Source organism: Acanthochromis polyacanthus, chromosome 16 (assembly GCF_021347895.1).
Source record: "Acanthochromis polyacanthus isolate Apoly-LR-REF ecotype Palm Island chromosome 16, KAUST_Apoly_ChrSc, whole genome shotgun sequence".
NCBI lineage: Eukaryota > Metazoa > Chordata > Actinopteri > Pomacentridae > Acanthochromis > Acanthochromis polyacanthus.
This window is the reverse complement of record NC_067128.1, coordinates 19,382,660-19,397,145: the sequence shown is the minus strand read 5'-3', so window position 1 is coordinate 19,397,145 and position 14,486 is coordinate 19,382,660. Positions and strand designations below refer to the sequence as shown.

Sequence of the window (14,486 nt, the reverse complement as noted above, 5' to 3'; positions counted from 1 at the left end):
AGTCGTTTTTGAAAATGGTCATATTTCTTACTTGATTTGTTATCTCAGTAAACATTTTCCAAAGGAGTTTATAGACTCAGTGACAAATGTCAAGTGTCCTCAATATGACATTATGTTTTTGTAAATTTTTGTAATTTACTGTCCCATTCAGAGCAAAATAGAAGATAAAGATCACCCCTCCCTCATTACTTCTAAATCCTACTTCGAAACATTAGCCCTCAAGTCAGTGGGTGATGTAATGTCACTGTGTCAATTATTTATATACTGTCTATGGTCCTAGGCCTAATCTTTATCATCCTAACCATCAGGACAACTCTTTGCATTCGAGTCTTCTGTCAAGTCTAATCATAGGAGAAGACAGTTCATCTTGGTGGTCGTTAGCAGATCTTTACATTATTAATCTCCTGACTGTCACTTTTGTTCATTTAACTGGCAGCATTTCAACAATAACAAGGCCAGGATCTCCTTCCCGGATCAGCCTGACAGCATGTGACAGCACACTCCAAGAATACAACACCAGAGCAGAGATCTGGCGCCTCCAATCCAACCTCTATCTTGTCTTGTTTGTTCTTTCACACAAGACTGTAAAGCGACATGTGTCTGTGAAATGTGGTGAGATGATGAGCAAGTTGTTCATCACAATAACAGATGACACAAGGCATCATAATGGTTTGTGTTATCTGGGAATAAAGAAGGTTGTAACAAAGAACAGATGGACAAAACTAGTCAGAAGAAGGCTGTATGTTCAGTTTAAGTTCCTTATCCAAGACGACTGGCTTGTTTATAAAAAGAGACTTTTCCACATGCTTTCAACAAAGTGCCTCAGCTTTATTTTTTGCAATAACAATATTGCAGAGAGACATTAATCATTCAGAGCAAAAGCTTGCTTAATAAAAGTCTTATCTAGCCAAGGATGTCTCCCATCATTTTCTAATGCCTAAACAAAGAGTCAAGAGGAGTCCAGCTTCCTCTCAGACCACCTGAAATGCAAAAATTCTGAGTCATGATGGAATTGTTGCCAGAGACACCAAAAAATTGCTGCCTTCGCCAGCTTTATTGACATTTTATATGTTATGTTAAACATTGTGAATTGCGTTGTCAGCGTTGTGTTTACAGTTATTGCAGGTTTAACTCATACCTTGGTAAATGGTAAATGGTCTGTATTTATATAGCGCTTTACTATACCTGCAAGGTACCCAAAGCGCTTTACAAGATACGAAGGGCGTTCAATAAGTAATGCCCCTGACCCACTTCCAGTTGTCTGATCCAGCTGAAATTTTGCATGTGCAATGATTTATATCTCTACGGGTTATATAGCAAATTACAGCTGTACACTAATTGTGGTTTCTGATTTATACATCTTTGAACTGAGTCAGGTGTGAAATTGAGCCTGTCGAGCGTCGCGCAGTTATCCAGTTTTTGTATTTGAAAGGATGCACACCACAGAAGACTTTTGATGAAATGAAAGAAACTTATGGTGATGATGCCCCATCATATGACCTTGTAAAATGCTGGCATCGTGAATTCAAACATGGTTGGATCTCTGTGGAAACAGCTCCCAGACCTGGTCGCCCCCAGAAGGAGGGTGACCAGGGGGGCGACCAGGTCTGGGAGCTGTTTCTACAGAGTTCCAGCCATGCTTCCCCAAGCGAGGGAGTTTAAGTATCTCGGGATCTTGTTCACGAGTGATGGGAAAATGGAGCGAGAGATGGACAGGTGGATTGGTGCGCCGTCAGCAGTAATGCAGGCGTTGCACTGAACCGTCGTGGTGAAAAGGGAGCTGAGCCGTAAAGCGAAGCTCTCGATTTACCAGTCCATCTACGTTCCAACCCTCACCTATGGTCATGAGCTTTGGGTAGTGACCGAAAGAACAAGATCGCGCATACAAGCGGCCGAAATGAGCTTCCTCCGTAGGGTGGCTGGGCTCAGCCTCAGAGATAGGGTGAGGAGCTCAGACATCCGGAGGGAGCTCGGAGTAGAGCCGCTGCTCCTTCGCATCGAAAGGAGCCAGTTGAGGTGGTTTGGCCATCTGATACGGATGCCTCCAGGGAGACTTCCTTTGGAGGTTTTTCGAGCACGTCCGTCTGGGAGGAGACCCCGGGGTAGACCCAGAACTCACTGGAGGGACTATATATCTCGTCTGGCCTGGGAACGCCTCGGGATCCCCTGTGTCCGCCAGTCTAGCCTTTTTTAACCCTGGCCTCAGGTTAAGTCTGGTCCAGCTCTCCGTTTAAAGGGTTAGATTCTATCTGCCTATTAGTACTCCACCTAACAGGTTTCAGCAGAGTAATTAAGCTGGAATCGAGGGACACTCGCCTAGGTTCTGACTGCCTTGCATCCGAACGTCTCACCCCTCTTATCTGATAAATGCTATCCCACTAAGCAACCCTTCCTAAGTAGTAGAATTGATCTATCAATCACGTTCGTTATCGGCAGCTTCCCTCTTAAGGACTGCATGCACTTGGTGCTATTCCTAGGTTCGTTTTAGAGGTTTGGAAGGAACTAACCTTAGGGGTAATGTTCAAACACTCTCAAATTGGACTAAGTAACCTTTAAGAACCATTAGATATAATGCACACAATCAACTTAACTTTTTACCACTATGCAGAATCAGTGGTTTATAATAATTTCATTAGGCTTCTCTTTCATTTAATCTTCATTTAATCTTTTTATTCATCTGCTTCAAACCATTGTTACCTCAAGGCCTGAGTGCTTTACTAAGACCTCAACTTCTGCATCTCACTTGACACCTGGGAAGAGCTGGAAAGCGTTGCTGGGGGGAGGGACGTCTGGAACGACCTGCTGCGCCCGCTGCCTCCACGACCCGGCCCCGGATAAGCGGAAGAAAATGGATGGATGGATGTCATTAATGACATATGTCAGAATATGATTAGGTTAAATTATCCAAAAAATATGTATCTAATCATATTGTGACATATGTCATTAACACTTGGTGTTGAGCAGCTGCAGTCAGGCATACTGCAAATTCTGTACTGGAAGGTTTTGAATGAACCTCAACCTGCAAATAATTTGAAATTTCCTGAAAAAGTTAATTTAACACAATAACTACTTAAAACAACTTTTATTTTTTCATCTGTACAACTACATATCACGTGAAATGTCAATGCCATTTTCTGTTGTCTCTGCTGGGATTTAGATTTAGAAAACTTTGCTGGTATCTCCAATAACTTATTTATTAAACCTAAAGTATCAATCCAATACCAGTCTTTAATGAGTGTCACTTTTGTCACCTCAACTCACTTTCATAAGTAGTATTTCAGATAAAACTGCAAACAATTGATTCTTTGCTCACTCAAGATTTCAAGGCAGAAGCAGCTGGTTTACGTTAAAAGTGTGGTTTAAACAGGGTATTATCTTAGTTCTTTAATAGTTTACATGTTGGAAACATGATCTTCATCTTCATTAGAGGACCAACACATCAAAAAACCATGAGCCATATTGGCTATGACAAATGACCTATTTCTTAGTGTCCTTAAGTAACAGTGTGAGGAGCTGCTGTTCATGACAGTCAGCAAAACTGACACACACATGACTACAGGGAGGTCAAACACATGCAGGCACACAAACTCACACACTGCTGTCAAAGTGAAGGATAGTTGTGAAACCCAAGAATATGGTGTTTGCTTCATGCCAATTAAACACTGGAAGAGCAGGAATACATGGTCACATACAAGCAGGAGAGTGGAGAAAAGCAGTAATGAAATAGCAAGAGGAGGGAGAAGAAGGAACCAAAATACAGAACAGAACACGAAAAGAAAAGAGAGGAAAGAACCACCCAGAGAGGGCAAAGGCCTGCTGTTATAGTCATACCACTGCACAGTGTTTTCTTCATGATACTTGGATATGCCTTTAGGTTTTCTGTTCAGTTCTGGCAGTAGAGGCTTTTTTTTTATTGTGGTCTTTGAGCAAATGAGCTCAAACTTGTCAAAGTAAGACACTAAACACAAAACAACTCAGACAAAATTTAGTTATAAACCTGATGTAAATAGATCCCTTATTTCTGCAAATTTATAGCAAACAATTCTGAGCAGCACTAACATGATGAGCCAAGGCTGGCAGCTGAAAGTTTCTGGCTTGTATGGTCAAAAAAATCTGGACTCTGATTGGCTAGAAGATGTGAATTCATTTTTAGCTATTGGATAGTTTAACAGGAAAGCATCTGTATGATGTAGATGTTTGGTTGCTGTTCCACATTTATGCAGCAGTATTGAAGTTTAGATAGATGTGACTGAGCTAAAGAGCTTCAGGCTAGAGCTATCTGTGGAACCACCATTGGATAAATGACTTTTCAGCGAGAGCCACAGAAATGCATCTCCACATGTGTCACATTTGACTGATTCTGGAGGTTCAAATTAACTATAAAGCTACAACACCAGCAACACTTTAGCTGGTAGCCTGAAGGTGAAGGACATCTGCAAGGGAGAAGAGAGATAACTGGAGTGGAGCTGTCATAGGAAAGTCAATTTTTTCCAGATTGAGTCTCCCAAACCCCTCTCTGATTAGGTAGATGTTGCCTAGCATGGTACATGGCATACAACCTGAGGCTTGGGAACTATAGATCATTCTGTGCAGTGAATTTCAAAAATCCAGGCAAAAGTAATACGTATGGAAACACATTTCTGAGTGCTGAGGGGCCTTGAAAGAAAACATATTTTGTTCCTCAATGAGCATTTGCAAAATTTAACTTTGTGTATATCCAAGTCTTCTTCACTTTGTTTCCTGCAACATTTTATGCTTCTTGGCCTAAATCCTTCCACCTGTTGTAATACCATACTGCTATACTACATACTATATTGCCCATCCAAAAAAAAGTCGCACACTCCAATATTTTGTTGGATCACTTTTAGCTTTGAGAATGGCACGCATTCACCATGGCATCGTTTCGATAAGCTTCTGTAAAGTCACAGCATTTATTTCATACAAAGTTGCATTAATTTTCTGCCAAGATCTTGTATTGATGATGGGAAAATCGGACCGGTGTGCAAAATCTTCTCCAGCACATTCCAAAGATTCTCAGTGGGGCTGAGGTCTGGACTCTGAAGAGGCGAATCCATGTGTGAAAATAACGTCTCATGCTCTCTGATCCACTCATTGACAATGTGAACCCCATGAATCCTGGCATCGTCATCTTGGGATATGCCCATGCCATCAGGGAAGAAAAACTCCATTGACGGAAAGACCTGGGGCCTCATTTATAAAACATTGCGTAGAATCCATACTAAAGTTTGCGTACGCCGAAAATACGAAATGGGCGTATGCCCTTCACCCCTGATTTATAAAACTGTGCGTAAGCACAGCTGCATGCAATTTCTTGATAAATCAGACACCAACTGGAAGATTGCACAGGTGGATCCACCTCACATTCCGCCCACAACACACCCACATTTTACCATGAATGGTCAATGCAAAGTAACTCATGAATGTATCTGTATATAAATAAGCTGCTGATCCACGGCATTTCACGCAGCGCCGGCCGGCAGTCTTTTCACTGCTGTGCGTCAGGATGAATGAATCATGTGTGACCCAGGCCACCCTGCCACTAAATTTGTTATGATCATGTCCGATGTACAAATAATTTGTAAACTGATTGAATGTACATTTTTTCGGTTCACATAGACAAATTCATTTTCACTCGGGGTTGTGGTGTGAAGCATGTGTGCCTGTACAGGGCTGATTAATGGTTGGACGCTCATCCCATTCGGCTGCATATGGATAAATAAACACAATTCTTTACTTTTTTTTGCCTTTTTACTGTGATAGTTGCAGTGAAGAGTGACAGGAAATGAGGAGAAGACATGCATAAAAGTGCCACGGGCAGGAATCGAAGCTGGGCCACTGCGTCGGAGACCACCCCTGCAAATCGGTCTTCTGCTTTCCCCGATGAGCCATACGGGTGCCGGGTGATCAATAAACAAGATTATTTAATAAAGATCACCGCACTGGCCCCAGATGTGGACCGGCCCTTCGGTCAAACGACCGAATGAAATAACGTTCAATCCGCCCCTGATGATATATGAACATAGTTCTGCAAATACAGTCGTCGGCCGAATGACGCACTATATGAACATCTACAACAATGAGGGTTTATGATTATCCGGCTCTACAAGTCTAATATGTGATAACAATAAAGGTTTGAGATCAATCTGGTTTCAATTCACCACTTCATCCTCCGGCACTGCCGTTCCCTCTGTCTCCAAAATGTGCTTAAGCAAGCATCAAAGTTGGCGCACCGGTGCGCACATTCTCACGCCAAGTTTGTTTTAGAAATCACAACGAACACAGCGTACGCCACTTTCTACGCAAAGTTTGTGATTTACGCCCTGTTTTGTGCGTAAGCAAGCATCAAGAATCAAGGTTGGCGCACCGATGCGCACATTCTCACGCCAAGTTTGTTTTTATAAATCACAACCTTTGCGTAGAAAGTGGCATACGCCACTTTCTAGCCCTGTTTTGTGCGTACGCAAGCTTTATAAATGAGGCCCCTGGTATTTTTTAGTATATTCAGGTAGTCAGCTGACCTCATTCTTTGGGAACATAACGTTGCTGAACCTGAACCTGACCAACTGTAGCAACCCCAGATCATAACTCTAACCCCCACAGACTTGTACGGTAGGCACGAGGCATGATGAGTGCATCACTTCATACACTTCTCTTCTTACTGTGATGCGTCAATCACTTTGGAACAGGGTACATCTGGACTTATCAGACCACATTTCCACATTTCTTCCTCGAAGTTGATGGTTCACCACTATCCTCCAGGTTTTAATATTGTGCTGGACGGTTATTAATCTCATTTTAGTAGTTCCAGAAATCTCTTTAGTTTTCTTTTTTTGAAGCAAGCCATTAATTTCACCTTCTGAAACAGATTAACATCCCTTCCATAACCACAGGACATGTCTTCCAACATGTTTGTTTAAGAAATGAGAAGCTCCTCACTGCATCAGCTATGATTAAATAAGTTGTTGTCTGCTGAAACATATTCATCATTGCAGTAATTATTCAGTGAAAGGTTAGTTAAAACCAGGTGGCAACTTTTTTTTTTTTGAATAGGCATTGTATGTCTGAAAAGCATGTCGCATGCTGTATGCCAAAAATATCAAAATGTTCTACTGCATTCAGTCCCATTTTGCGGTGCAAGCTAGCATGCTTTTCAGGCTATTCTGACCCACAGTCCTCTACACAGTAAAAGCTACGTCACATACAACCTGGGGTTTCATTCTAGTATCAACAAGCTTGATATTCAAAGCTTTAAATGCAGTACTGTATCCATACTGCACACAGCAGTCTGTACTTTTTAAGGGCAACTGCAGCATGCACTTAAAAGAAAACAACAAAGTATGTGATTTGGAATGCAGCCTGTGTAAATTCATAGGGAATAGGGAAAACAAAACGGGCATTCACTTACAAAAAGGAAATCGCAACTGGAAGACAACACACCAGGTGTCTTTAAAGAATAATTGAATACATTAAAATATTTCAAAAACTACTCACTGATAGCATCAAACCCTAAAGTGCTGACACTAACATTTGAAAACCCAGATGTCTAGTCCCTAAAGAAATGCCAGTTTGTCATGACTTCATACATATGTACGTCATAATTAAAGTCATGTGATATTTTTCCCTTAGACGGCACATGTTACTGTAAATACCACTAAGCAAGATTTTGCCTCTCTCATCAGAAAAGACTTGAAGCGATATTTTAAACAGCTTCTCATGTTTCTGTCATTAATGCAACAAGTAACATGTGTGGCATGAAGATCGCAGTGAGTCAGAGAGGAATTGAAGACAAATGAACTGAACAAGATGGCAGGAGAAATGAGGATGGGGCAAAAGGGAGGCACGAGAAGAGATGAAAAAAGAGGAGGAGAGGGTAAACATGGATAGAGATGTAAAACTTTTCTTGGCTAAGGTGACTGGAGGCTAACAACTAACAAATGGGCTGCAGAGCTGAAACTAATGACAAAGCTGAGTTGAGTTTTCATTCGAGATGTAGCATCTAAATTTAACCCACAATTGTTTCCAGGCTCAGGAGAAACAGCATCCCACCCACATGTGAAGCAGGCACGAGATCAGGGGTCCCATTTAGTTTGAGCTGCCATCAATCAGCTCGGGCTGCGTCCCCTGCCAGCATTACATCATGGCATACCCATTCTGATTTTAACAAGCCAGAGAAGTCATTTGGTATGCTGGCAGCGAGAGTCGTACCATGTCGGGATTAATCAGGTCTGAACTGACTGGAGGAAGAACATTCAGTTGCTTAATGCCCTGAGGTAGTAATCCCACGGTGCAAAATCACGTTTGCATGCTATAGGGTCACTTGCACTCAATCACACTGCAAAAATCTACTGGCTCAGATGAGCTGTTGTAAAAGGCCTTGTTGGCGCACTGAGGTCCACCCAAAGGGGTTCATTATACTAAGAGCTAAAGTACTCATGCTTCATGCTGCATTCTCATGTCTTTCTCTCTCAGCTGGATCTATGGAATGCAGCTGTTGATAATAAAGGGCGTGGATGTTTTACTTTGCAAATATATGTAGAGGACTGTGCAAAGCTTCAGGGTCTAGATGTTTAGATCCTTATCCATCACACAGCCCCATTTGAGAAGCGCCTGACCATCCCAAGTTCACTGTGGAGCAGGACAACCAAACAATGCCTAAAGAACCGTCTTGAGCCACAAGAAGAACAAGAGTTTGTACAATAGATGGTATTGCCCCCACAAAGCCCTGGTCTCAGTACCATGTAGTCTGTGTAGGATTACAATAACAGACTAAAAACTCTGACACTTCAGTTTTTCTGTGGCATTTGCTAAGATGATGAAGCTTGATAAATACATGTGTCAGCCAAACAATGCCAGTTATTTGTCTCTTTCCTTTGTGCATGTTATTGTATGTTCATGTTTTCTGTGGCACCAATCTAACTTTGCAAACATTTTTTGGGCAATTTGGTCATTAGAGAGATCAGTGAGCTTTATTAATAAGAGTATTGTCTTATGAATTTAAAGTTCTTCAGTGCTAATATTTATTCACGTGAAGATTTGTAATTTATTGACATATACATGATTAAAATTTTACATCATATGATTGTACAGTAAGCAGTGTTGTGCAGAGAGTGTTAAAGGATTGTGAAAGATTGAATGAGGGGATGAATAAGGGTCACCTCCTCAACGCTCACGACTTGTGTCAGACTTCAGGCTAAACCAATCTCTGAGGATTTTGAGCCATTTATACTTGATAAGTTACGTTCTAGCCATTTGTAAACTAGCATTTTTAAAGAGTTTTTGGTTCTCTTGAAGAAAAGGATCCAAGTGTGTCTTTCAGATGACAGGTTCCCATCAACTTGCAACTTCTTTGTACATTGCGTTTCTATGAAATGTGAGCAGTTAGCTCAAGAGGAATTTTTCATAAGAATTCGACATTTTAAAATATTGTAAAAAGTAAATAATTAGTTTGTAATAGATTATGTTTTATTTCCAATTTCAAGTTTGAACTAGTGACTCCATAAGGTCATTTTAGAACTCTTGCAGTTTGGATTTAATGCCTCATATGCAGTATCAGAAAAATGATCAGCTTGTAGAACCTTAAGTCAAAGATTTAATCTGTACTGACCTTCTAATACTGTGAGGTTCTTCAGGGCCATGGAGTGCTCCCAGTCCTTCAGACGTAGGTCTTCTGTGATTGTGTTCAGGATCTCCATCTCGTTCCTCAGCTGGGCCTCGGTGTGGACGTGGGTCACCCATAAACTGCTGGTGTCTTCCGTTATGTTGCTGATCTGGATCTGAGCAGAAAGAGCACAGGTAAGAGGACTGTTTTTCATTAGCCGATTCTTTGTGCAGAACATTTTTGTGTGGCTGTAATGAACCGCTAACCTGCAAGTCTTGTATCTTTAAGTGGTGGATGCTGATGTCATTGCTGAAGGTGTGATTGACAGCTCCCACCGTCCAGTTAACCTCGTCTAGTTTCTCTCTGAGCCCACTCACCTGCCCCGAGGTTTCCCTGAAGTAAACCAGAAACAAGCAGAACTTGATTCTTGATCTTATTAAACATATTAAACTCCCCAGACTGTAAGATAAATGTGTACCTGAGCAGCAGGTCGTGATCACGGAGCCATGTGGAGGTTCGGGCCACCTCTGCACTCAAACCCGTCAGGTTCCTGCCAGCAGAGCTGCTCAGTATGGACAACCTGTCATCAAGCTGCACAAGGTAACCCTCCGATTGAAGGGAGTGAGCCTGCATACTCCTCAGCTCCACCTCCAGGCCCTGCAGGGAAGAGTATTCTGCAACATCAGACTGGTCCTATTATTTCATCATTAGCATTTACTTGCCAGCTTAAAATATAAATGAACAGGCACTGATTGCTGCATAAATATTTACAGATGCTTTGTTTGAAACTTCAAAGTAACTAAGGAACATCTGTTCAATAAGGACCCAATAAGGACCACACTGATCCTTAATCTTCATCAGTATTAATACTAAATGAAGGACATGCAAGTATGACTAGAACTGTTTCTCTAATTTAATTTTATACTGACAAGGAAATTCACGTGTGGGAATTCAAATCAGTGTGTTAAAATTGAGTGGGCTGCACTGGTGTTGAGAGGGTGGATTACCAGCAAGACATGAAATCTGATCTAATGACATCCAGTTTGAGAGACATTCATTGAGATGCCATTTTGCAGCACATTACTTACTTACATGAGACAAAGTCTAGAAATACAGCATTCATGTTTGAATAATGGAATGATGTTGAGACAGTAAAACATAGGTAGAAATTAACTTTTTTCTGGATTACCCTGTGCAACATCTTCCAGCAAAGCATACTATCACCTTCATTAAAGCAGGAGAGAAGCCCCAACCTCAGTTCAGGGCTTTCAGTTCCACATCAGTGCTAATATATGACTGGCAGTTGACGGTCAATTTAAAGAGGCAGTTAGAACTCCAAGAGAACACTGCAGTGTGAATGTGTTTGGTTGTCTGCCTCTCTGTATGGGACTGTCATAGACTCGTGACCTGTCCAGGTGATTCCTGCCTTCACCTTGAGTCAGCTGGGATAGACTCCAGCCCCCAGCGACCCTACAGAGGATTCAGTAGTGTATTCAAACCTCAATTCCAATGAAGCTGGTATGTTGTGTAAAATGTAAACAAAAACAGAATACAAGGATTTACAAAGTTAGGCTTTGATTTACAATGATTCAACCTATATTAAATCAAATACACTAAAGACAAGATATTTAATGTTCAATCTGATAACCTTTATTGTTATTTTTGCAAATATTCGCTCATTTTGAATTTGATGTCTGCGACAAAAGACTGGAAAAGTTGACAAATGCTAAAAAAAAAAATCTTGTTTAGAATATTCCACAGTTGAACAGTTGGAAACACGTGAGTGTCCTGATTGAGTGTAAAATGCATCCCGAAAAGGCTCAGTTGTTCACCGCTTTGTAAACAACTGCATGAGCAAATAGTCCAACAGTTTCAGAACAATGTTTCTTAACGTACAATTGCAAAGAATTCAGGGATTTCATCCTCTAGAGTCCATAATATCATCAAAAGATTCAGGGAATCCGGAGAAATCTCTGCATGTAAGTGGGAACATTGAATGCCCGTGACCTTAGATCATTCAGGCGGCACTGCTATAAAAACTGACATAATTAAAGGATATTACCAGGTGGGCTCAGGAACACTTTGGAAAACCATTGCAGCTAACACAGTTTGTCGCTACATCAACAAGTGCAAGTTAAAACTCTATCATGCAAAGTGAAAGCCACATATTAACAACACTCAAAAACACAGCTTGCTTCTCTGGGCCCCGAGTTCTTCTGAGATAGACTGACATAAAGTGGAAAAGCGTACTGTGGTCTGCCAAGTCCACATTTCAGATTGCTTTTGGAAATCATGGAAGTCGTGTCATCTGGACTAGAGAGGAAAGGGCCATTCAGATTGTTATCAGCGCAAAGTTCAAAAGCCAGCATCCGTGGTGGTATGGGGGTCTTAGTGCCCATGGTATGGGGAACTTGAACATCTGTGAAGGCACCATTACAGCTGAAAGGTACATACAGGGTTTGCAGCGACATATGCTGCCATCCAAGCAACATCTTTTCCAGGAACGTCCCTGCTTATTTCAGCAGAACAATGCCAAGTCACATTCTGCATGTGTTACAACAGTGTGGCTTCATAGTAAAAGAGTGCAGATACTAGACTGGCCTGTCTACAGTCCAGACCTGTCTTCCACTTAAAATGTGTGAAGCATTATGAAGTGCAAAATACAACTACAGAAACCCCGGACAGTTGAGCAACTGAAGTCCTACATCAAGCAAGAATGTGAAAGAATTCCACCTGCAAAGTTTTAACAATTCATGTCCTCCTCAGTTCCCATGTGTTTACTGAGTGTTGTTAAAAGGAAAGGCGGTGAAACACAGTGGTTAACATGCCCCTGTCCTAGTTTTTTGGAAGGTGTTGCAGGTGTCAAATTCAAAATGAGTGATTATTTGCAAAAAACAATACAGTTTAGTACTTTGAACATGAAATATCTTGTCATTGTAGTGTATTTGATTGAATATAGGTTGAAAATAGGAATTAGGGTTTATGGATGGATGGATGGATGGATGGATGGATGGATGGATGGATGGATAGATAACATTGCAGTGCCCTGCTGTTACCATCTGAAGCAACAAAACAAACAGGTTTTGGTGAAACTCACTGTCCTCTGTAGCCTAGCCGTGCTAGACAACCCACGGCAACGAATTTAATTCTCTGCCAGGGTGGGTCTAGTTACCCTCGGTAAGCCTCGAGGTTGGATGCTCCTAAAACTGGCCGACGAATCACCATGAAGTGTAGAGTCAGAAGGCGGGTGTAACTAAGTGACAGAGACGTGACGATTCTGACAGAAACAACCGGAAACAACCATAGAAACAAGGATAGACAAGAAGATGGCTGCGCACAATAAACAGTTATCTTTCGACTCGGCTTTGGCCACAGCCCTTAAAGATTTGAAGCTAAAATTCTTCTTGAAAGATAAACAAAGGATAAGATAAGAAAGATAAATAAGGCTTCACCGAACTCCCGCATCCTCTGATTTCCGGCGCTCTAGGAACTCCGTCAGCCTATTCGTTGCGCTGATTGGTTGTATACCTACCCAGTTGCTGCAGAGTGATTTGAAAGACAACCTTTTAGCCCGCCTCCCTCCCTGTCGAGAGTTCCTAGAGCCTTGCGTCTTCAGACCTGGGTCTAGTGCGGCTAGGCTATGTCCTCTGGGAAGACCAGATAGAAAAGATCAGCAACTGGAAAAGTGTCAAGTCGCATCAAGTATTTCCAATTGTGAAACTACTGAAGTGAGTTGAAGAGAACAGGCCAGGCTCACCAACAGATGCTCAATCTCTCGACATTTTGAGGCTTCACGGCAGAAGAGCTGTTTTAACACAAGCACTGGGATCAGCTGGGGTTTGAGTCCTGGTTAGAGCAGGCCTCTGATAAGGGCTTAGAGCTCTAATGATACAAAGGTATATCTCGGAATATGTGCGAAGGAAACAGAACTACAGCCATATAGGAGTGGATGTTACCCGGACTGACAAAGTCTGTGTCAGATGTTGCATGACCAGGACATTTTGATAAGTAGTATGCTACCGGAACAAGACACAGATGGAGAAGGACTGAAAATATTGAACTGATGGAATACTTCTATAACAGCAGACCCAAGGAGATGGATACCTGTCAATGCAAGCAGAAAATCTAGATGAGCAGAAAACTAACATCCACCCTGATTGATAGTGGTGGTCAACAAGGAGCAGAAGAGGGCAGTAATGACAGATGAGGCAAACTCAACATAATCATCAGGAAGAAGAAATGTGAAAGAACCAAGAAGCACCAGAGGCTGAAGGAACACCTGAAACAGGTGTGGTAGGTTCCCAGTGATTTTAGTCCACAATGCTTCCAGTGCTAATGGGAACAGATTCCAGGTACATTGAAGGCCTGTGTCCAGAAGATTGTAGCCCTGGGAACAGCTTAGAAACTTCAAACTCACACGAATGTAGTAGAGGACCTACTGAAAGTTCCACACTTTATTCAGTTTTGTTGCCTGTTATTTATTTTAATAAAGATTGTTGTTATGATTAGTTTGGTTGTTGAAATCTTTAATGGATTTTTTGAAAACTTCACATCACATGGTAATGATCTGACCTAGAGTAAGTCCACATTTTAGCCATGTTACCATTATCTTTCTGCAAAGTGTTCTCAATTATTATCATGTTGCACAGGGAGACGCATAACTGTCAACTGGAATATATCACATGAACACATAGTGAAGGACTGTATTACATCATGCTGCAAACACAACTGGAGATCATTTTACTTCACATTTCACAAATCATCCCACAGAAACCTCCCGTCCACTCAGCCGCCAACACCACACCCACACTAAAGCGGGAAAAAAACACCACAATGCAATAACCAAACGAACATTCATCTTTTCTAA

The 14,486-nt window shown here is 41.6% G+C and overlaps 1 protein-coding gene across 1 annotated transcript in view; it reads right to left on the bottom strand.

Moving 5' to 3' along the window:
• scara5 (scavenger receptor class A, member 5 (putative)) overlaps positions 1-14,486 on the bottom strand; it is a 132,221-nt gene that overhangs the window by 48,627 nt on the left and 69,108 nt on the right. The window contains exons 5-7 of the mRNA XM_051936645.1: positions 10,098-10,276; positions 9,886-10,012; positions 9,626-9,794 (exon numbers count right to left, since the gene is read on the bottom strand). Coding sequence (XP_051792605.1) covers positions 9,626-9,794; positions 9,886-10,012; positions 10,098-10,276 — 475 coding nt within the window. The remainder of the gene's footprint in view (positions 1-9,625; positions 9,795-9,885; positions 10,013-10,097; positions 10,277-14,486) is intronic.